Raw genomic sequence first — 24,157 nt, 5'->3', positions numbered from 1 at the left:
TATAATTTTGACAGTGTCATCACTGGCCCTACATAATGATTCTGTCTATTTAGTTTTGTTGTCATTGTGGTTATTTTTAATGTATCTGTTTTAAATATTTTCTCTCCTCCTTTTGATTCAATAAATTTGGGGCTCATTTTATTTAAACTGTTTTCATCTTTCACTTTTTGATAAGAGAAAGAGGTAGCACCAACACAAAGGGGAGTTGTGAGGACTGACCTTTTTAATACCCAGGTGTTTTAGCACTTAGAGAAATAGAACTTGAAAATAGACACAGAATTTACTCCTATTTTTCAGACTCTACTAATCATTTCTTTGTCTCCATAGATCATTGTTTCCCAAACTTTTGGATTTCATACCAGTAAAATCTGGAGAGTGACACTGTTCCATGGACCCTAAAAGCTTCTAAGGACAATTTTAGAAACAATGGTTCATCTTGCGCCCACAATACAGAAGAATCTTTTGAGTTAACTACTATCTAAATAAATTCTGTCTGAAAGACCCAAATGAAATGATTGAATATACTCTAGCTATTCTATGAGAATTTGGCAAAAATTGAGAACTTATATTTTTTGATGACCATCATCAGTTGCACATATTAATATATTTTAATATATAATCTATAGAAGTTGAAATAAATTAATACCAAATTTATTTATATTTTTGAAATAATTCAATAATTATTTAGTGATAGTAAGTGTAGGGCACTATACCTAATACTACAACAATAAAATAAGTTTTTCAAAATTATTAGTAAAACTGAGAGAAATTATAAATTCCTGTTTTTCCAAAATACGCTTACTTCTTCACTTATTTTCTGGTTTATCAATTGTTCATACTTCTATCGACATAAAAGTATCTTTCATAAAATATAAATTTTTAAAATATTAAACAGCCATTAGAAATGATGATTGTGAAAATAATATACCAATATATAGAAATGTTTAGAACAAAAATTAAAAGTAGAGAGTAAAATTGTGTTTGTTCTACAAATTTGCTTTCATAAAAAATACAAATATACCTAAAAAAGTATAAAATAATTTAAAATGCCTTTTGATTGAGGCTTGAGAAACCGTTATTAGCTCTTTGAAGAAGAATCTAACATATTAATAAATTTTAAAAACTTAGATCAGAAAAAATAATCAAATTTATATCTCAAAAAATCAAAAGTTCAATGAAACAATTGTTTTATTGATATGACTGGTATCAGAAAGAAAGGCTTTACTAGTTGACAAAGCACAAACTTTAGCACCAAATAAACTTTGATTTAAATGCCATAATTGTTATTTTATAGTATCTGAGTGGCCTTGGGCAAGTTGATAATCTTTGAACAAGTTTCCTCATTTGTAAAACATAGGAATTCAAATCTTGTATTGTCATTATAAGGATTACAGTGTGTGTGTGTGTGTGTGCACGCACACACGCATGTGTGTAGTACTCAATAAATAACTTAAACTGTATTGCTGATATCTGAATGCATTGAGTGATTAATTTCATATGAAGAATAGTGAGATTGAAAGCAAAGTCATTTCTCCATTCATTCCTATACTTTATTTCATTTAATTTTCATATCAAACCCATGAGATAGATATTGTATACCTACTTTATTGATAAAAAGCTGAACAATTCAACTAGTGTCATAACAGCTCTATATAGAAGTATAGAATTAAAGCAAAGATTTGTCCAAGTTTACACTTCATGCTCCTAACCATTAGGCAATGTTGCCTTTTGACATATACTATCCCCCAAGATAAAAATCTAAGAGTATTTCTTAGAAATAAAAATAGAAAAACTACCTGGCTAAAAATAATTACACCAAAACATTACCAATTACTAGGTACACAAACTTTATCTCTTGCCATATCTTTCAATATCCTTAGGTTGCATACAGAAATTTTCTTTTTCCCCATGAAATCAAAATACCAAAAATATAATAGTCAAGTTATAAAAAGCAAACGGCATATCAGGAAAATAAAGAAAATTCTAATTGTTATTTCTTCGCTCTTGGACACCTCTGCTCTTGGATATCAAACAAATTACCTGAAGCCACGATTTATTGTTACATAAACCTAAACACTGGAGCCTCATTCTGTCACAAAGGACAGGGTTAATGATTCATCTCTAATCTTAAAGCCTCCTTCTAGGATTAATGGACTTTTTCTGCAACCTGCCTGCCTGCTTTCTTGTAGATTTTGTGAAGAAGATTTCTCTGCATTGCTTTGCCTCTTTTTCTACTACCTATCTACTTCAAACACTATCTGATCTTTCCTCCACACACAATTCAGCAGAAATCAAATTCAGCAGAAATCGGCCAGATAAACTGAGTCAACTTTAAAAAAAAAACTGACTTGATTAGAAGGAAAAGCCAATATTATCTTTCAACCTAGCACTTTATTTCTCCTTCTCAGGCCACAATACTGTTAACATTCATTGGAATCAATTAAATAAATACTAATTGATAATCTATTATACATCAGGCAACTGATAGGATATGAGAATGAATGAGACAAAGTCTATCCTCCAAATACTATCTGTTGAGGAAAAAAATTAATGAATTTCACATTAAGATAGGTAGCAACAAATTGCTATAGAGTACCAAAAAAGGACTTAATAAATCAAGAGGCTAAGAAAATATTCTGAAGAAGTTCATGAGACATTCTTTTAAATGGATAAGATTTTGACATACCTATAGGAAAAAAAGTCATTGTCAATGGAGGAAGACAGCAGAAATCAAAGAGTGACTATTGAAGGTGATTCAGTAGATACTGGGAAAATAATTTGTTGAGAGCATAGGCTTCATGCTGAAAAGATTATAAGATAGAAAATTGGGTTGAGACTAAATCGTAATTGACCTTGAATGTCAAGGTAGGAAAAGTTTGTTTGTAATAGTAGAAATTATGAGCTAACTAAAGTTTCTGAGCACAAGAGAGACACAATTGAATCTTAACTTTAGAAGGTCAATTTGGAAAAAAATTATATGGAATAAACTGGAAAGGCAGAGTCAAAGCCAGTTTATAAAAGTGAAAATGAAGAGAGACAGATTCAAGAGAAGCACACAAAAAGGACTTCCTTTTAGGCAAGCGACTAAGACTGAGATAGATAATAGGGTAGGTGCTAGTCACATGTAGGTATTGCTCGCTTGAAATGTGATTAGTCTGAACTGAGGTGTGCTGCAATTGTAAAATACACACTGGATCTCAAAAACTTAGTAGAAAAACGATATTTCATTAATAATTTTTTATTTTGATTACATGGTAAATTATAATGTTCTGGATATGTTAAATTAAATGAAACATTAAAATCAATTTTATCTCTTTTTTACTTTTTTAATGTGGCTACCAGAAATTTTTTAATTAACTACATGGCTACATTATATTTCATTGGACATTGCTGAACTAGATATTAGGGCAGAAAAAGACACTGGAAAAGCTAGAAAATGAGAGGTAGAGGAGAAAGAGGACATGGCAGTAATGTGACAGAAAAACCATCGTGTAAGTTTTATATATTTATTTATTTATTTATTTTAAGGGGACATTATCGACAGTTTCAAATGCTAGACAGGTGCCAAGGAAGATGAGATACAGTAAAAATGAGCCATTGGGCTTTTGCCCAGGTAAAGAAATGGACTAGGACAGAGGCATGTAATTAGCAGTAGGGAAAGTGAGCAGATAGCTACTCTTTCAAGAAAGAGCAAAGAGAAAAAAAATAACAGCAATTAGGAAGAGAAGTATAACAGATTTGACATAATTTTATTTTTATCAACATAAAAGAGATCTGCATATGTTTATAAACAGAAGGAAAGAAAAAACTGAAAACTGAAAAACTGAAAAGAGTAAATAATTCATGAACAAGAACCTATAACTGCAGGTTCTACAGAAATTGCCCCAAGACAATAGAAAAGCTAACGTTACCAAGAGAGAATATGTGACAGCTTATTTTATGTTTACATTTACATTAAGAGATGACCAAAGAGGTCATTTGTGCATGTTATTTGTCTTAAAAGGAAAAGAAAGGGATACTAAGAAAATGTTATCTGAGAAATGAAACCAGAGGAAGAACCTGAACCATGCTTCAACCTTTGGCTTTGACATCGCTCTTTAGGAGTGCTGTGAATTTTGTTTGGTCACTTATTTAGCTATATACATTTCCCTTTCATAACACTGGTGCCTTTAGGAGTGTCTTTAAAATTATGAAAATTATTCATTTAAATTTTTCAATCAGAAAAAAATAATACCATGATTTCTCTATGTAAATTTTGCTTTTTAAACATTATCCTAAAATCCACTTATTTTCCTTTTTAGTTCTTACAGTTGGTGAAAGTCTGCTCCATCAACAAGAGAATACCTGGTTCTATTCATGGATAAAGACAATAATTATTTTACACTGTGTCCATGCTCATGCACAAGGTATCATATGTACAGCCTGATACGTGCTAATTGATGTGTCTTACTTTGAATGGCCTCTTGTTCCAAGCCGCCGTGTTGTCAAGAGGGGAAATTTCTGGCGAATTGTCTAAAAAGAAAGTCGATTACCTTAGTTTTTAGAAAGTATGTGGTTCTATTGTAATGTAGTCATAACTAATTAATTTAGAAAGTAAATGTTGAACTTTGAGTAAATATTTAGCCTGGAAAAAGTAATATCATACACACATCAATAAGCAAAATATATCAGCAGAGGCAGAGAAGTACTTTTTTGATGAGGTTGTTCAACTGCCCCTGCCTCCATTTCCAAGGCAAATCATACCAATGTCTGCTTTTGCTTGATGGTATTACCAAGGCAATTATTTATCTACTACTGAGTGGGAAGATTTGGGTTTCTTTGTAATAATTCTATCCAGAGGTTTAATACTCGTCTTCAACCCTGAAAGAACACATAAAACATTCTCTGCTTTAGTAGTGTTTTAAATTTTTTTCTGTGTTCCTTTCTCCAAATTTGCTTTAAAAAATAGCATCTGATTAAAGAATAAAAATCTCTTCTACATAAAACAGGGTTTTAACCTGGATCATAGGAGCTCCACACATGATTTCTTAAGGGCTCCATGGCAAACTTTACGTACGTGTTAATTTCTTGGGAACTGGTTTTGTGGTTTTTATCAGATTCTCTAGGTGTTTCATGACTCCCCAAACAGTTAGGAATTACTGCCATAAGGTGGACTCATAAAATAGTAAGGCTAACGTAGACATTAGAAGTTGTCTTATCCAACCTGTTCATTTTATAGAATGAGTAATCTGAGTTTTGAAGAGGTCAAGTGCTTTCAGGTCTCACAACAAATTAGTCACAGTCTAGCTAGAACCTAAATCACTAGATTACCATGCACCATATCACACTCTCTCTTGTAAACAGGTTTTTTAAATAAGTTAATATATTATTTTATTTTTAAAAACCGAGAAGCTAGACCATAGCATTCATTATTTTCTGGACAATGAGTCCCTCTACAGGCTAGAATTTGGATTTCGTTTACATGAGGTGCAGTGTTTAAGACCTAAACTTCCTAAAAATTTTCTGGGATATCTTAGGCTCTTAAACAATAGAACATGACAAGAATCTCAAAGAACAAGGCTTTCCCACAAGAATGAGAGTGTTTCCTGAATCTCAAAATGAGATCAACATGTATAAGGAATGTCATTTTTTTCTATTGATTCACACCCTAACCATACAAGTTGGGTAGAAAGGAATGTTTATAAATGAGAGAAATGTAACCAATCCCATCACAATATCTTTGAGTTTTGGGTGCAAATATACTCAGAGTGAAATGGAGAATTATGATAACTATTTATGTAACAATTAAAAACTCACATACTTGGACTAGCTAAATAATAAACATAATCGCCAATTGCATTAACATAACACTTGTCACCTCCACTTAATTTTGCTTCCCAACAAGTACCCCTCTTTGAAGGGAAATGTAATTGCTCAAATGGAATTTCCTTTAAGGTCACATTAATTCTCTTGATAACCAGCATTATAATATTCAAAACATATAGTAGTTTAAGGTAAAACATATAGTAGGCAAAATCAAAGTAAAATATATAGTAGTTCTAATTACAGCCCTTAAGAGATTTTATTTATGCTTGAAAACCAAATTCCTTAATATTCTTTAAGAAAACTTGCTCAGATGAACCTGTATGCTTGACATGACCTTAGTTGTAAGGTAGCATAGACAATATGTATCACCTTTCCGAAGGTGGCTGCACAGGCTGGCTCCAATTTCTCCTTCCTGCAGAAATCTAAATAGTGTGCATAAAGGATGCACCGTGGTAAGCAAACTCCTTCACATACAATGTAATTCTCTTCAAGCCTAAGAAAAAAGGTAAAAATTAGATTGAACATTTTATTTTAGTTCTTCTCTCTATTCTCCTTTCACATTGATTTACTGCTCATTTTGAATAGACACAAATTTGAGTAGACACAAGCAGACTTCCTTTATTCTGGATATTATTCAATATCAGATCACAAGGATTAATGTCAGAAGAGCAAGAATCACAATAAACACCTACTAGCACAATTAAAATACCATGGCTAACAGAAAACCACTTCTACCTGGTCCACACCCCAAAGAATAGGTCTTACTTCTATGTAAATCCTCACTGTTCATCATGATTTACTCTGCAATATACAAATAGGAATGGTAAAACTGAGGATGATGGTTGTTTAAAAGAACATTCTCAGTGCTAAAGGGCTGCCAGGCCTCAGGATGACAAATGTCTGCAATCACTTACTTCCATTTACAAACTTGTTCTAAATCCTGAAGAGTAAGGGAAGCACAGTGATGCACTTATTTGCAAAATACATAGCAATAAACTCACTTCACTGAAGTCTGAAATGACACTGATCTATTTCTACTCCTGCACCTTTTTGCTGTGATCAGTACTATAATTACCCAAAACATCTTGTACACTTGAAACATAATGTAATTATGTTCATATAGATGCCTTCAAACATGACATATATAAATTCAGCACATTAAACATAATGATATAAACTTTAAAAATTTAGAGATAATGCTATTTAATTTAGATGTCTGCAATTACAATTAAACACAATATTTAAGGGTTACAAATATCTGAACAGCAATGAAGAAATCAGAACTTACTGTAGATTCTATTCCCAATTTTCCTAACAATTCAGTGGGTGATTTGGGCTACAATTTACTTATACCCATTTTATGTGTAGTAAAATCATAATTATTACTAGACAGGAAAATGCAATATAAAGTATGCATTCAGATTAAAATTGGGTGGAACCCTTCAAGATCTCTGATTCAACATATTTCCAAGGTACATGAGATAGAAACTAAAGGATACGTTGCCTAGGTAGATTTAGACATCCATTTTTCTATTAAGAAAAAAAAAAAAAGAACCAAAACCAAGTAAGATTTGCTTACATAAAACCAAACACCTAGTTGACCTGAAAATTGGAGTTAGCTAGATTTTCCACTTTAATTTTCAGTTCTAATTTTACCATCCCCAATATAATCTATAACCTTAAGGGAAAATTCTCAAAATACAAAAAAATTCACTTAGGTCTTTTTTTTTTTTAAATATATAACACTCTTTTTTGATAGAAGTGTGGAAAATTTAAACAAAAATGATAACATTTTATAGTTTCAAAAAATATGAAACTCACTGAGAAACATTCAACTATTTAAAAATTATATATTTAACGACATGCACATAATGCCCATTTTTCACCTGGCTATATTGATGTTGTAGCCATCATCTTTGTCTTCAAATTACTGAGTAATACTAGACTTAAATACAGCATTAATTTAGGGTATAACTTATTTTCTTTAATAATAATGTATCATATTTATAAAATAAAAACTTGTTTGTTTCCATTCACTCCATTTGAACTGCAAAAAATAGAAGTAATCATTCAAAAGACCTTCATAATATATCTGAAATCAAAATATTTTTGACCTAATTAACCTTATGAAAATAGTTGTATCCTAAATATTGCAGATTATTAGCTCAATTATTTACTGCTCTAGTGTATTCTTAACCAGTAAATGTGACATTGACTTCAAAAGTTAAGTCATCACTTTAGAAGATCACTAGTTTTCTTTTAAATTCTTGAAAGAGTTCAAGTATATAATTACAAAATTTAGTATATGCAAACTGTAATTCTGATACAAAAATTAAAATTTACTAGTTTTTAATGCTGTTTTTTCTATTGTATTTTTCTGAGATTTAGATTATACTTTATATATAAACAGATTACATAACTAATCAGTGAATTGACTTTTTTGCTCATTTGCTTATTGTTTGGAATTTGGAAAGAAATTTGCACCCTTATTTTTTCACATTATGTAGGGAAGTTTAATATTATGTTTTTACTTTATATCCCTGTTCCTTTTAGATCAACATTACAAAACAGTCTCTATATGGAGAGCCTACTGATAAAATGTTAGTTTTAAAAGATTTTCCACAAAATCCAATTTGTGATATTCACTACAACAGATCATATATGACAGGTGCTATAAAAATAGTTGAACATTTATTTAAGTTAATAGGGATATCATAACTGTTTTTTCTACGTCTTTTAGTTCAAATGCATTTCATCTTATGGCCAATACACAATTTTTAATTTGCCCTCATGGATAAAGGCAATGTTAAGATCCTGCCTCCTTTTAAATTGTTTTTAAGAGTCATGTTTTATAAACACAAAACTACCAAATAACAAATATATCGAGAACCGAAACGATTGTCTGTTAAGCAAATAAATCATAAAAACATTCATTATTGCTTACATTTGAATAAATTATAGTTTTAGTCAATAATGAACAAAGTGATGTGGTTTTTATTTGTATTGCAGATCATCTTCACCAGTACCAGAATATGTCTCTATGCCAAATATTCAGCGAAAAAATTTTTTTGGATAAATTTCTAATTGGTCTTCTACAATTCCCCAAAAAAGTTTGAAGGAGAAGCAAATGAGAAAAGCAAAGATTCTGAAGATACTTTTAAAACTCAACAGGTGCTTAAGTGTACCCCTGTGGGCGTCTTACCACTGCAGCGTGAGCTGCGTCTGCTTCTTTTTATCCTTCATAATCTGCGTGATGGTTTTCTTCTGAGAGAGGTGTGCATCGGCTGCTTTGGTTTTGCTGTCGTGACTGTCCGAATCCTCTTCTTCAGAGGAAAAGTTACCATTGCTTAAGTGCATTTCTGATTACAAGTTGAAAGGGTGATAAAGAAAAGCAGAACATAAAATCAATCAAGTAGCCTCTAAATGTATCTTTGTGTCAAACGGGGTGGCCTGGAGAGGGGCTGGGAGGAGACCTACGCAAAATCCCTTAGAGTTCATTTCTAGTTAACAAATATTTTATTGGGGGAAATACAAAGATCTGAACAGAAAATTCTACATATCTGTATGTTTGTGATGTGCTTAATTTTATTATTGGATGCCCTTTTTAGACTACAGCATCCGCATCCCAATCGCATCCCCGGAGGGAGCAGAGTACTCACCTGCTTTAACTCCCATATCCAGCTCTGTGTCGTCTTCTTTCTCCCCGCTGTCCTGCGCGCCTCCGGGCTGCGCTTCAGCTGCCAGGTACACCCTTTCCTCGGGGTAAACGAGCAAGCCCTTACCCAGGAGCTGCACACAACTCTCGTCCTGGACCACAGGGGAAACTCGGGGTGAAGGCTGCGCCTGCAGAAAGGCGTCCTCCAGCTCCGGGACCTTGGCCATCCTCCTGGCCGCAGGAGACCTGGGCACCGCCGCTCGGCCTGCTCCCTGCGGAGCCTCGAGCCTGGGGCGGGGCGGGGCGGGGCGGGGCTGGGGACCTGGGCCACAGGGGCGGGGGCCGCAGGCTTGAGATCCCCGCGGCGTCGCGGAGAAGGAAGGCCGTATACAGGTGCAGCTCCGACTGCCCAGCGAACCGGGTGGGCCTAGGCGGGACTGCCTTTTCTCCACCTGTCTGCGATCCTGGCAGATGCTGAACTCAGAACTCGCTTTCTCACCTGCGCCCTTCTCGCCCGAGCAGTGGATGGAGTCCCATACCTCACATCTTCTTCCTCTCTTTCCTCTCTTTCTCTCAGCTTGCACTGGGCCCGAGGACACTTTTCACACCAAGCGAAAACTTTACTGTCTTCTCCGAGGGAAGAGCAGCGGTTCCCAGCCCTATCCTCAGAAGACAGGAACGATGCGTCTGCCAGGCAGCCTTGACCCTGCCAGGGGCAGCGAGAGGAAGACCCCAGAGCACTGCGCAGTTATGCACTACCTGGGCCAGGTTTATTTATTCCTGGGGCAATCCTAGGGATTGGTGAGGGCTCTTCTTAGTGACTTGGGGACAGACGCCATCGCATCACACGTGTCCAATTTGCCTTGCTCCGAGCTCACAAAGGGGCTCAGAATCACAGGCCTCACTTTCCTTAAGGACCTGGCTCTGAGCTTACAGGAAAAGATGCATTCACTTCCATTTACAGTATTTTGTGATTTAAACGCGTCCCTGCGGATTCGTCTCTTATACCTCCAGGCAGTGCAACGGGCATTTGCTGAAATGAAAATAAAGTAGCAATATTTCATTTCTAATCTAAAAGTTCAGAAGAGTCACATGGGAAAATGATGTAACTTTTTCTCTTTAAGACAGAGAAATCAGTAGAAACTTGAGGTCCTTGTTGCCTGGCTGCCACATAATCTTTCATTCATTTCATCGTCTGTTCTTTTGACAAATATGTCCTGTGCTTTCTAGATGCCTAGTGCTATCCAAAAAAGAGCAAGAATTATATTTTGGTTCATATTGTCTCATCAAAACCCACAACCTGTCAGCCTCATTTTGAGTGTTAGAAAAAGAAGTCACTCCTGAACTTGAATTTAATATTAAACTACATTACATTGAAATTTAACTCACAAAAAACAAAATGGGACCCAAGGTGATACATGTCTGCAAGGCGAATTATGAAAAGGAGTAATACAATCTAAGAGCAGTATCTTGCCTAAGCCGCCAAGATATGGATGTATTTAAACCTTATCCATTTTTAGCATCACTTGGAAAAGATATCACCTCTCTGTCAAAGGTTTTCTCCTTACCCTGAAACTCTACAGCTGGGTCCAGGCTGGAGCCGCTCACCCATCCCTGCACTCAAAGCTCTGAGGCTATACTCCCCACAAAGACAACTTAGTATATTCATCTCTACTCAGTCCTCCCAAATCCTCAGATCTATCTCAGTCCATGAAGCTTAACTCTATAATACTAAAGTTAAGAATGCTCCCTCTTTACAGAGATACTCTCAGACTCATTCTGTAAAGGGAGTTCCAGCGATTACACAAAAAGACTCCCTATTTATATCACATAATCAGAAGAGAAATATTAGAAAAATTACTGGAATTTCTTTTTGAAGTTTTAAAAATACTTGTATCCAGGTTGATTTTGTATCCAGGTTGATTTTGTATATATGTGCATGTGTGTGTGTTTGTCATACAGACACTAAGTGAATATCTGGCAATTATCCAGTTGAATTGATCAATATAAATGCAAACCAAGATCATTTAAGTTCTTTGGTGAACCTTTTGCCTTAATTTTAAGTAAACTGTTTGCCTGACAAAATAAGATATAAGCTTTTGTGCTTCTAGTCAGAAATAGAAGTTGAATAGACTTGTAACAAGAGATTGAATCAGTACTCAAAAAACTTCCAAAATAAAAAAAAAAAAAGGACAAGATGCTTCCCTGGTGAATTATACCAAATGTTTAAAGAAGAATTAATGCCAATCCTTCTCAGACTTATGGGAAACAGTGAAAGCAGTGCTCAAAAGGGGATGGAGGAGCTGTCATCCTAAATTACTGTCTGTGATTATTACAATTAATTTGAGTTCATGAGATCAATGTTTTAGAGACATCTAGTGATAAACAAGTCATAAGATCCTAGACAGGGCTTGTGAATAAGCCCTCTTAAAATAGTGATTCTTAACTTTTTGTTTTTTATATTCCCTTTAAGAAATTTATGTAAGTCATAGACTCTCCCCCTAGGGGGAAAAAGCCTATGAATATGCTCATGTATATATATACAAAATTCTACATGCAATTTAACAGATCCTAAGTAAAGAATATCTGAAAAAGTTTATTCTGTTTTTTAAAAAAAGCACAATATCTGAGAAAGGAGATTCTTGGAAGTTCCCAAATGACAGGTATCAATCACATTAAAGGGGGAAAGAAAAGAGATTTGGAGTCAGATATATTTGCATTCATTCTCCCTGTGACTCTGGCCACTTATCTTTCTGTTCATTTCTCTCTAAATTGGGGAGAAAAAAATCATACTTATCTGTAGCAGACTTTGTGGCTGCTCTGCCAGATCCCCTTGGATCTCTCTCACATTTTCTGACCACCCTTCCCCCAGCTTCCTTTTGTTTCCAAGAACCAGCATCACCAGCACTACCTGAGAGCACCTGAGACACTTTGGAGGAACTGCCTTAGGCTACCATACCACCATTGCCTATAGGCAGAGAGAGCCCAAGGCTCTCAATGTTTATACACCCTCTGGGAACCCCTAGCCAATGACTGATGATTAGGGAGAATAAAAGCCTAGCTCAGTAATCTCATGGTGGATAAACTGGAGTTGCAATGTACAATCCAGAGCTCCCCTTTGCTGGACAGTTCCTGAAATCCCATCCTTTGCTGGTTTCTTCCCCTACTGTATCCTGCTACCCCTACTCCGTTACCTGCTCCTCCTAGAAACACTTGCTTAAAAATCACTTTTGGACATGACTATTTGACTCAAGTTGTGCTGAAACAATATATCACATTATAGGGTTTATGTAAGAATTAAATGAAGTAAAGAAAATCTAACACAGTGCCTGGAACAGTAAATTGTAATGTTTTTATTCTGAAAATGTAGATCCCTTTTAGTGCTCATAGACAAGGAATAAAAAATTTCTCTCTCATTGCAGAAAGATTCTGAGAAACATTTTTCTTCTTGCCTAGACTGTTTCTGGGCTTAGTATGATCTGGAGTAATCATATTATCAAATCACATCAAAACTTTCTTTCGTGAAAGTTCATGTCTCTTCTAATTTATTTTTCTGTCCACCGAGATTACTTTTTAAATATAGAAAGTACTGTTTATTCTGCCTTCAAGTAATACATTTCATGTTGTTGCTGCTGACAATGAGAAAATTCTGAGATTTTCTAAATTAAATTACAGTGACCAGAGAGTGAGAGAACGAGACAGAACAGTTAGCCTGTTATTAGCTGTGGACCAGCTAACAAAAGAGTATTCAGATCCATTTATGCCCGTTGGAATTTCGGATTAACTTCCAGGTTGCTCTTTCCCCTGATAATCCAAAAGGGAGAATTGCCAGATGCCTTCAAACCCCAAGAGCTTCAGCTTGTTGTTTACAAATAAATTGCCTGCCCATCCAAAGCAGCCCACACTTTCTTGGGGGTTCTGCGCCTATTCCAGAGCTGACCCCATTTCAACTTCCTCCACCTCCTTTACCTACAGCTACTTTAAATTATTTCAGATGGCTTGGTCTACATCTTTTTTGGTGTGTAAAAACGCTTACAAACTTTGGCAGTTTAAACTTCATTCCCCAAGACTTTGAAGCTGGCATTTTTGGCTCAATAAAACCTTTATTTAAAAAAGACTTTCAGCCATGGAAGTTAAATTTTTGTTTAATACTGCTTTCAAATAAAAGTAAGGTCAGTTATGAACCTAACAACCCCAAAAGAGCCCCAAAGTACATGAAGCAAATGCTGATTCTGACAAAGGTGCCAAGACCATTCAGTGGAGAAAGAATAACCTTTTCAACAAATGTTGCTGAAAACAATCAGATATTCACATGCAAAAGGAACTTTTTCCACATGAATTTGAAACCTCCTTCACGATATATACAAAAATTTACTCAAAATGGACCAAAGATTAAATATAAGAGCTAAAACTGTACAATTCTTAGCAGGAAACAGGTATAAATTTTCTCATGACCTTAGATTAGACAAATATTTCTTAAATATGGTGCCGAAAGCACAAGCAGGAAACAAACAAACAAAAAGAGATAAATTGAATTCTCCATTAAAATGTGTGTATCAAAGGACACTATCAAGAAGGTGAAAAGACAACACATAGAATGGCAGAATTTCTGAAAATCATCTATCTGAGAGGGGTCTATTACTCAGACTATGTAAGAATTCTTATAATTTAATTATGGGGAAAAGATTGGAATAGACATGTCTCCAAAGAAAATAAAATGACCAACAAACAAATGGAAAGATGCTCTACATCATTTGCATTAAGGAAATGAAAATCAAAACCACAATGAAATAGCACTTCACTCCTAGTAAGATTTATAATTTTTAAAAAAGAAATAAAATAATCGTTGCTGAAAATGTGTAGAAGTTAGAAGTTTTATACATTGCTGATGAGAATATAAATGGTATAGTTTGGCAGTTTCTCAAAAAGTTAAATAGAGAATTATCACATGATCTAGTAATCCCACTCCTAGGTATACATACCTAAGAGAATTGAAAGCATATGTTTACATGAATACTTGTAAACAAATGTCTGTGGCAGCATTATACATAACAGTCAAAGTAGATACAACATATATCCATCAGCTGTTGAATAGATAAATACAAGGTAGTACATCCATTAAAAGGAATATTATTCAACCATAAAAAATGAAGTACTGATACATGCTACAATATAAGTGAAATTGAAAATATTATTCTAAGTCAACGAAGCCAAATATAAGTAGCTTCTATAATACGATTCCACTTATATGAAATTTCCAGAATAAGCAAACTCATAGAGACAGAATATAGATTAATAATTGCAAGAGGCTGGAGGTCCGGATGTAATGGAGAGTGACTGTTTAATCAATACGATTTACTTTTTTGAGTAATGAAAATGTTCTGGATTAGTTGTGATCATTGCACCAAATTGTGAATATGTTAAAAATCACTGAATTATACACTTCGAAATGGTTAAAGTGATGTTTTATCTCAATAAAGAAAAAAATTAAATAAGCAAGTTCAGGTTATAAAGAAACGAGTTAAGAATCTGCCATGTTTTTACCAGAAAATAATTGCTATTTAGTCAAGGACTCTCTTTTGAAGGTACTTTACAAAGTTTGGACACATCTCACAGGCTTATCCTTAAAATATGAGCTATCGATTTTGCTATTGTCCAAAAAAAAAAATCAACTAATTATGTCTCCATTCTATTCTTTCTTCAAGTCTAATTTCTTCCTCCTCCAATCTTGGTTGTACCGTGTTAATTCTCTCTCTCTCCCGCTCCGCCCCTTCCTCTCTCTCTCTTTCCTTCTTTTCTTTTTTTCTTTCTTTCTACTTTCTTTCTCTATCTCTCTCTTTCCTGCTTTCCTTCTTTTTTTTTTTTTGTACTTAATGTATGTAGGATGAGAGAGAAGTGAAGGGAAACAAAGAACAAAGATGAGAAAGAAAAGGAAAGGTCAAGAAATGGCTGAGAGGATTGAAACAGTTCATTAAAAAAAGAGAGAGAGAGAGAAAGATAAAATATATCCATTTGGTTAGAATTTAGGAGATTGAGTTGATGGCTCCAGCATCCATGTAGATGGAAAACCCATTTTTACAATACTGCAAACCAATGTAAAAGATAAATTAATTTGGAGAAAATTCTGGAAAGGAGTTTTCTAGCAAGCTATTGCCAGATTCTATCTGGGCAGTGATCAGGGCCAGGAAAGGAAATGTGCAGCTGGAAATGGAGTGAGTGGCAAGTATTAATGTAATTTAAAGGAACAATCAGCATTGCCTAGTGACAAATGGACAGGTCTTGCATGAAATGGAAAAGTTATTTCCCAGATTGCAATCTTTAGGAACTATCAAGGAAAAGTACTTTTTATCTAAAATAACTGTTCAGCTAGTAGCTCTGACCCTAACCAGAACTCACTGTAGTTGTTGCCAAACTGTTACCAATTTTATGAATAACAGCTACCTCTTTCATCACATCATTACAAAGATAGACATGTGTCTTAAGCTTAGAAAATAAACTTCACCTTGAGTTGGGCCCCAAGCTAATAACTCAGTCTTGAACCAGAAGTATCTCTATTGAAAAAGTGCTGCTGAAACCCATTCACGTGTCTAGACATTTCATTAGATTTTCTTATAACTATGATGAAATATTCCTTTCACCCCGTAACTTTCTATACTATAAACTGTAATGAGTGACTGATTCTAATATGTTTATTTGTTGTTCAATATGTTGTTTAGAAAAGTAAAAATGCCAGGAGAGTAAATAGGTGCTCGTTACATTACTCTCTTTACCTTTCTCTGGATTAAAATTGTTTCAAAATAAAATTTTGAAAACAGAGTTGAGTTTCTTATCTTTATTAAAAGTTGACCCATAGTAGTTTATAAATAAAAGATATTTACATAATTCTAAGGATGCAGATGTACACACAAGATATGTCAAAGCTAAGACAATGTATTTTAATTACAATCTTACTGTTAAAAATAGAGTATATTTAAAACATTTTAATATCCATTTCTCTAGTTAATATCACTCTACTTTTTATTGAAAGTTACTTTATTCAACCTTTGCATACTGTTTGCAACCTTTGCAACCTTTGCAACCTTTGCATCTCCTGTAAACTTTGTCCTTCACATATAAATAACCACTTACCTCTCTTCCCATTTCCAGTAAAAGATAGTCTAATGGTCTTTTTCAGATTAATATAAAACTAATTGTATGTTTGCAATAGTAAAGAAAAAATATAGATTAGGTAAATTCATGTACAAAAGTAAATAATGTACTGCTTGATGTGTATTTGAGAACTGTTTCTTCTATAGAGTTATAAATACATGTTATAAATAGAAAAACTATAACTTGCAAATCAAATTAAATATTAGATGTATATGTTAAACAGCAGTTGACACATAGTAGATACCTACTAAATATTTGTTACAAAAATGAATGGAAAGTGGTGGCAGCCCTCCATCTTCTCCGTCATTCAACCAAAAATAAATTATCATAACCTGGTGGTTCAAAAATAAATAAGACATGATTTTTCTTCCTTCAATCTTCTTAGTCTAGTAGAGGAGGAGGACATATTAGAATACAACATGATAAATACTATAAAGGCAGTAAGCGCAAAGTGCCCTAAGAGCAAAGAGGCAAGAGTGACTAGCACAGGAAAGGGCAGTCTAGGTCCAAGGAGGGCAGGCAGAAAGCTTTCCAGAGGCCATAACATTTGTGTTAGTCTTGAAGGATTGATATGCATTCAAGTGTGGAAGACAGGAAAAATAGAATGTACAGAGGAACAGAGGCAACAAAGAACATGGCTGGTTGGAGGAGTCAGTAGTTGGGTGTAGTTGAAGGATAAGGAGCAACATGGGACATGGAGGATCATGAGCTGAGGTCAAATCTTGAGAGGTCTTGTTTAAGCTAAGAAATGTATACTTCATTATAATTAACAATAACAAATCATTGAGGGGTTTTAGGAGGAAAAGTATCATAAAGAGTGAGTGGATTATGGAGGAGGAAAGTTAGGAAGACCAGGTGATAGAATGAAGGTTTGGACTAGGGCAATGGCAAAAAGAAAGGAATGATTCAAAAACATATTGAGGATGCACACATAGTGATTGTGATAGACTTTTGCAGCATTAGCCCCCAATGATTCTGGCATCCCATATGCATGCCTTTGGGTAATTATCTCCTATGTCAACTCTGAACTTGGTTATTAACAAACATGCAAGCAGAGGCTTGAAAAGTACTCATGCATTGGGGACTCACATCTCTTGCTGATGCTGGAAACCCTGAGACCACTACCATGTGGCCCAGCCCAGGCTAGATTGCTAGAGACATATCAAACCCATCACTCCAGCTGACAGTCAAAATTAACCCATAGCTAGAACCAACTGCAAGACATGTGAGTGATATAAATGAAGTCACACTAAAATAACCAGACTTCAGCTGACTTGCTAGCTGTGTATACCTTCATGAGTGAGTCTTGGTGAAGCCCATCTCAGCTGAGCTCAGTCCAAGTTGCTGCCCCACAGAACTGTGTACTAATAAATTATTGTGGTTTTAAGCCACTAAAATTTGGGATGGTTTATTACACAGCAAAAATTAACTGAAGCAGTAATAGATTGATCATAGCCTTACTAACACAAAAGGTTGGTTGAACTTTTAGAGGCATTAGAGTAACAGTAGCTAGTAGGAAAAGCGGTTTGGTAAGCATGGAGCAATTTTTTATTTTTTGGTTTTTGATGGATTTTTTGTTTGTTTTCATTTCTGCTTTTTCGGATAAAGAAGAATACAACTCAAAGCTGAGGGAGATTTCGAATAATAAAACTTGCTTCGAAGGATTCATAGAAAAATCAAATGCAATAATGTACACATAAACACCAACTGAAAAATAAGTATTACTTTATAAGTCTGTATATATGTAGACTATACTTACTTTATTCTCTGTTTGACTTTTAAAGAAATTCACACAAGTGGGTATACACATGCAGAGATATACGTATCACATCTCATTTTAGAGAGAAACAACTTGAGGTACCTCAGTCTACTCTAAAACAGCTTCTGAAAATTTCTGGCTTCAAGCTCAGAGAAGTCTACAACTGATTCTTCAACATAAGGTATCCACACAGAGATATACACTACGGGTATAAACAGAGTGAGATATTATAAGTGTGAACCCTAAACCCTCCAAATAAATTCTGCATGTTTAAGGGCTAAACTCTTCTTCATTTTTGGACTTTGTGCTTATAATATTATATTTACCACCTATTTTCCTAATAGTCTTGGGCTTAGGTGACTATTATTCCAGACAATAATTTAACAAAATTGCTATTTTTCAAGCATTTAATTTCAAACCATAATGTGTAGTCTACAAGATGAAGACAATAAACAGCTTTATGTCATATCAGTGTTCATTTGGGAGAAATGGGCAAAACCAGAATGTTTTTTAGTCCTAATAGTCCTATCATAATGAAGCGATAACTGAAATTAAAAGATATAAGTATGAATTTTTACTCATGTTTTACCTACTACCATGAACATTATAGAATAAATTAGGTCAGTTAAAATTTAAGTCAGCACACATATAAATTCATAAATATGCCCTGTTTTTTCTTCTCAGTGTTCTTCTGTATATCATTGTTCAGTTATGAAATACATTCTAAATGGTTCCTTTAATTAGAATTCTTATTCCATGAATATTGAAGATTATAAATTTTATGTTTTCTCAGCCTTCCAATTTTTTGTATTTTATGAAACTGACTTCTAAATATGATGATTGTACTCACTTTGTTGTATATATAAATAATTTGACTAATAATCATTAGAAATTTTGATGGATACATTACCTTTTAAATATAACATTAAAATCAATAACTCTTTTCAGAACTTATGTAATTTCCTCAAGCTAAACAAGATTAGTTTGGTTAAATCACTAGTTTTGTAACTTGTCACTGAATGTAATAGATAACTATGCCTACTAACTCCAGGCTGTGGTTCTAAGACTGTGTGTACTATGCATTTATTCCTCATCCCTCACTCTGTTTGAAAGCTTTTGAGCCCAATATATCATTTCTACTGAACAATTTATCAATTGGAGGAACTGGGTAAATGCCACTCTTTCCACAACATATTGCTTTTGGGTTCCAGTAGAGGATAAATAACTATAGAATAGCATAATAAGTAGGTAAACATTAGATCAAGAGAAGAGGTAGTTGGTTATATCTACCACAAGGATTAAAATGGTACTTCTTGAAATTGAACCATCTGCATCAGAATTACTTGAAATACATGTGAAATATGCATATACCCACCTCAGAACTAGGAAATCACTTAAAATAAATTTTATCAATATTGTGTCATATATTATCAATTTCTCACATCAAGACAAGGAAAATTGGCTTGTAGAAGACATGAGGAAAATGTGTCCCAGCCACAGTCTAAAATCTTAGAGACATAGTAAAAGATGCTTTCAGCTGGATCATGATACGGCGTTGGCCCAATCAGAAAGAAAGTGTAGAAGAGAAAGTTAAAGGGGCCAGGGAGGGGGCGGGATACAGAGGGCAGGGTGAAGAGTAAGAATGTCTTGTTTTCTCGTACCATGGCACATGTAGAACATGATAATGTTATATCCAGCACACTGAGATAAACACATGAGCCTACTTACAGGAAGAGGTAAGCAGACCAGAGACTCCGAACACCCCGAAAGAGACAGGGGATCAATGCCATCCCCTAGGTGACATCCTGTTGAGAAAACTCTCCAAGGAATATCCATCACTCTCTCTGTTAGTGTGGTCAACACTACATTCTCTTAGCAATGCCTGGACTCCTTGAAGAACAAGGAGGCTAATGCCAGGAATTTTCTGGGTCTTTCTCCAGCTCTTCGTAAAGAAAGATATGGAATGGTTTCTCCATTTCCACAGTCAGTTAGTGAATACTATTAAGTGGATATGGCATTACCTGTAGAATATTTTTCTTCATTACTGTGTTTTTTCATCAAAATGAAATAAACAATTTAATAATTGTTGTATTAGAAAGCATGTACAATTTACATATCTTTTCATTTAGCCATTTATGATGCCGTGAAGTGAAATTTCAAGGGATTTTTTATTACTCCACAGGAAATGAGAAAATATAAATAAAAAATATAAAATTAAAAAAATACAAACTATATTGAAAGGCATTCGAATCCATACTTATCCTTTGATGAAAACTGTTTGCTGATCATGTTGGCATCTTAAAAAAAAATCATGCATTCCAGTTTCAAAAAAATAAATAAAGGTGGGGAGGAGTCAATGAAAGATAAAGAAGTCAAAAATTTGATTTGACATTAGCTTTTATAAAACTAAAAATAGCTAAAAACATTAGATGATTAATATTTCAAATAAAAATCCTTATTGATAATTTTTCTAAATTTTGTACTACTAAAAATATGAATTTTCCCACATACGTAAATCAAACTATGGTGAATTTTAGTAAATATATCTTTCAGCATTAATTGGATGTATCAAAATAAATCAGAATATATAACTTTAAAAGTAATAGATCAACTTAAAATTAGATGGAACACAGTACTAAAAGTAAAATATAATAACATTTACACTAACATGGAAAGCAAATAATTACATATGGTTACACATTTTAGGTTGATTGATTATAATTTTTGTTTGCTCACATTTCCAGAAACTTAACTAATTGACGAGGAGGGCAACATAAAATCAGATGTAAAACTAAAGTACCTATTAAGCCTATTCGTAAACTTACAGTAAATGTGAACTAATTTTCAATTTTATGAACTGGATAAATAGCCACTTCATCCTTACAGCATAACTATTATAACTACTAATTTGTAACTTAAATCATATCAAAAAAAATGGTTGATTATCCGTTTCTAATTTTGAAGGGAGACATAAGAGACATAAATGTTAATTGGTCTCTCCAGAGATAGTAGGTCAATTATCAAGGCCATTATATGACCTGCTGGTGGACCATATAAGAAAAATTAAGCTAATGGAAAATCTCCTACAACAAGTTTCCATTAAATAATCTATGGATTGTTAGCTGCCTTCAGCATTCTCTTAATGTTAGAAATAATAGGATCGACGAAGACCATAAATAAAAGGAAACTACAATAGTTAAGACAGGAAATGATTAAAGTAAAAAGAAGATTTTAGTAAAGTCAGGGTCATGGTAAGGATGAGTTCTGTTCTGACCCTGTTCCGGTATATTGATAAATTACAGGCTTGCAGAGAGAAAAAAGTATTTCCACAGTGCCAATAATAGGTATATGTTACACTTCCAATGATCTCATTATCCATTTTGATGAGAATGAGTCCAAATTTTTAAGTTAGAAAGATTGGTACTCATGAAAATTTGTGGAAATATGAATGCATGTAATAAATAATGAAATACTGAGTTTAACTTAAAAGTTAAGACTGTAAAGTGACTTTAAAAAAAAATATGACCTTTTAATGTTTTATTAAGAGTCATTGCACCAGGGAAGGGAAGGATATGATGTCTTCACTGCTTCATTCAGTGAGCAGTAGGCATGAAGTACTCTTTGTATGGGTAGCTTCATAAAAAACCCTGTAGGTAATGAAGCTTCCTCCCTGTCAGGAATGCACTTGCAATGAGAAGACACATCAGACTTGCTGAGGAAGCCTAGTCTCACCCAACAAAATCTTGGCACAACTGATTGATAACATCCAAAGAGTTAGAAACTCATATTCACCTGTGTGTAGTCCTGCGGTCCAGCGGGGAAATAAGAAATGCTAATGACAATATAGAGAATGAGAGTGAAACTGAACGTCCTTATAAGTTTAATTGAATTTAGTTTTTAATCCTAGCTCTAGAAATCATCTTTCTTTCTATATATACGCCTCAGAGATCTAGCCTTTCCCCTGATACTCAGCAATCCCTGAGGCAGCAGAAGACAGTAGCCGGACGTGACTAATGGTCACAAGGTCCAGATCTCTGGCAGGCTAACATAACATCTTGACATAAGTTATGTTTCAGCTCCTGAACCCTAGGGTGGAATGATCCCCAGGCTACTCTCCCAGAGACCAGACAGAGGGACTCCTGTAAAGACCTCATAAATGACCTCAAGATCTAAAAAAATTATTCATTACCTTTACCTCACTTCCAACAAATCAGCTCCCAACACAACCCAAAACCCCAAACCCACGGTGTCTTGTGGTTTTGCTCTATATAATCTATAACCTACACACCTTGGGGATCCAGGTCTTTGAGCACTAGCTCACCTATGTCTCTGGGCTTGGTGCCATTTCCTTAAATAAATCTCTACTTTCTTTGCTGCAAACTCCTGTCTGTGTCTCCTTTGGCTTTGATGTGTGCAGGCAAAACAAAGCCCTTGAGTTTGGCAACAAGAGTAAAGGAAATGAAAAAACAAAACAAAAAGTAAATGTTTGATATATCTGAATGCAAATTGAAGACCCAGAGAATAACCAAGATAAACTGAAAGGAGCAAATTTGGCATAATTGGTGAAAACACATAGTAGAATAATAGCACACATTGAATCCTATGAGCTAGTTTGAAGGTGCAAGTTCCTTGAGACTAAAAGAATAAATGTAAAGCATGTATCACTATCTATATCATTAATAGTATATAACACTTTACTCATAATTGTCAATATTCATTATAGGAATTAATGAGCTTATTGAGTTTTAATACTAATACATCGTATATTAAACACTTATTATGTACTTGGTATTATATTAAGTACTTTAAATGTTGCACTGTTTTATCCTCACAGATCCCATGAGGTAGGTGTGAATATGACTTTTTTTACAGATAAAGCAACTGAGACTCAAAAATTTTAAGTGACTTTCTCAAAGTCTCATGGTTAATAAATGAGGAACTAGGATTGAACCCAGCCCTGCCTGATTTAAAGGTTTATAGTCTTAACCAGTAGAGTGCCAAGCTTGTTAGGCCTCCCACTAACACAGGGGCCAGGTCTGTCTAATACATGCTTTGACCAGTGGTTCTCAGTCTTATCAATCCACATCCCCAAACCCCCTTTTAATAATAAATATTTTATAGTAATCTCTACCTCCCCCAAAATAAATTCACAAATAACCGCACATATATATTTAACTGATATAAGGCACTGGCTCTAAAATAAACTAAGGAAAGATAAATAATAATAAATAATATACATTTCAATAGATACATGCTCAGGCATGACTAAACACTTTCACACTAAACACTACACTAAAACACTTTATTAAGAAATCTAATGTTTGCATCTAAACCTAGAATCACCATGACTGGAAGAGTTATACATGCAGAATAATATCGATGTGGGGGTTTTGGTATTGAGAGGTATTGCCATTGGTGATGATTTTCTGAAATGGTAAACAACTCTTGTTAAAGTTCTATACAAAATGCGGTAGTTATATTAGCACAAAACAAAAGTAGATTCAGGATAAGAAATGTTTTCAGAAATAAAGAGAGACATTTAATGTTGCTAAAAGAGTTAATTCTTAAGACCTTAATATGTATGCATCTAATAACAAAGCTTTAAAAACTTCAGGAGGCGAAAACTGAGAGAACTGAAGGAAGAAACAGAAAGTCCACAATCATAGTGATCTTGACATTCATCTCTTAATAATTAGTAGAAAAAGTAGACAAAAAATTGGTAAGGATATAGAAGATTGAACAAAAGTATCAGGCAAATTGATTTAATTGATATTTACAAACCACTACAC

General features: G+C 34.2%; 1 protein-coding gene across 1 annotated transcript in view; it reads right to left on the bottom strand.

Moving 5' to 3' along the window:
• RFX6 (regulatory factor X6) overlaps nt 1–9,696 on the bottom strand; it is a 50,768-nt gene extending 41,072 nt beyond the window's left edge. Inside the window, exons 1-4 of the mRNA XM_039871008.1 lie at nt 9,465–9,696; nt 9,008–9,164; nt 6,175–6,298; nt 4,451–4,512 (exon numbers count right to left, since the gene is read on the bottom strand). Of these exons, the coding sequence (XP_039726942.1) occupies nt 4,451–4,512; nt 6,175–6,298; nt 9,008–9,164; nt 9,465–9,687 (566 nt within the window). The 5' untranslated portion in view covers nt 9,688–9,696. The remainder of the gene's footprint in view (nt 1–4,450; nt 4,513–6,174; nt 6,299–9,007; nt 9,165–9,464) is intronic.
• Nucleotides 9,697–24,157: the final 14,461 nt, after the last annotated feature.

Source organism: Pteropus medius, unplaced genomic scaffold, assembly GCF_902729225.1.
Source record: "Pteropus medius unplaced genomic scaffold, Ma_sr-lr_union100, whole genome shotgun sequence".
In the NCBI taxonomy this organism is placed as follows: Eukaryota; Metazoa; Chordata; class Mammalia; order Chiroptera; family Pteropodidae; genus Pteropus; species Pteropus medius.
The sequence above is the reverse complement of the archived record's forward strand: the minus strand, read 5'-3'. Positions and strand labels throughout refer to the sequence as shown.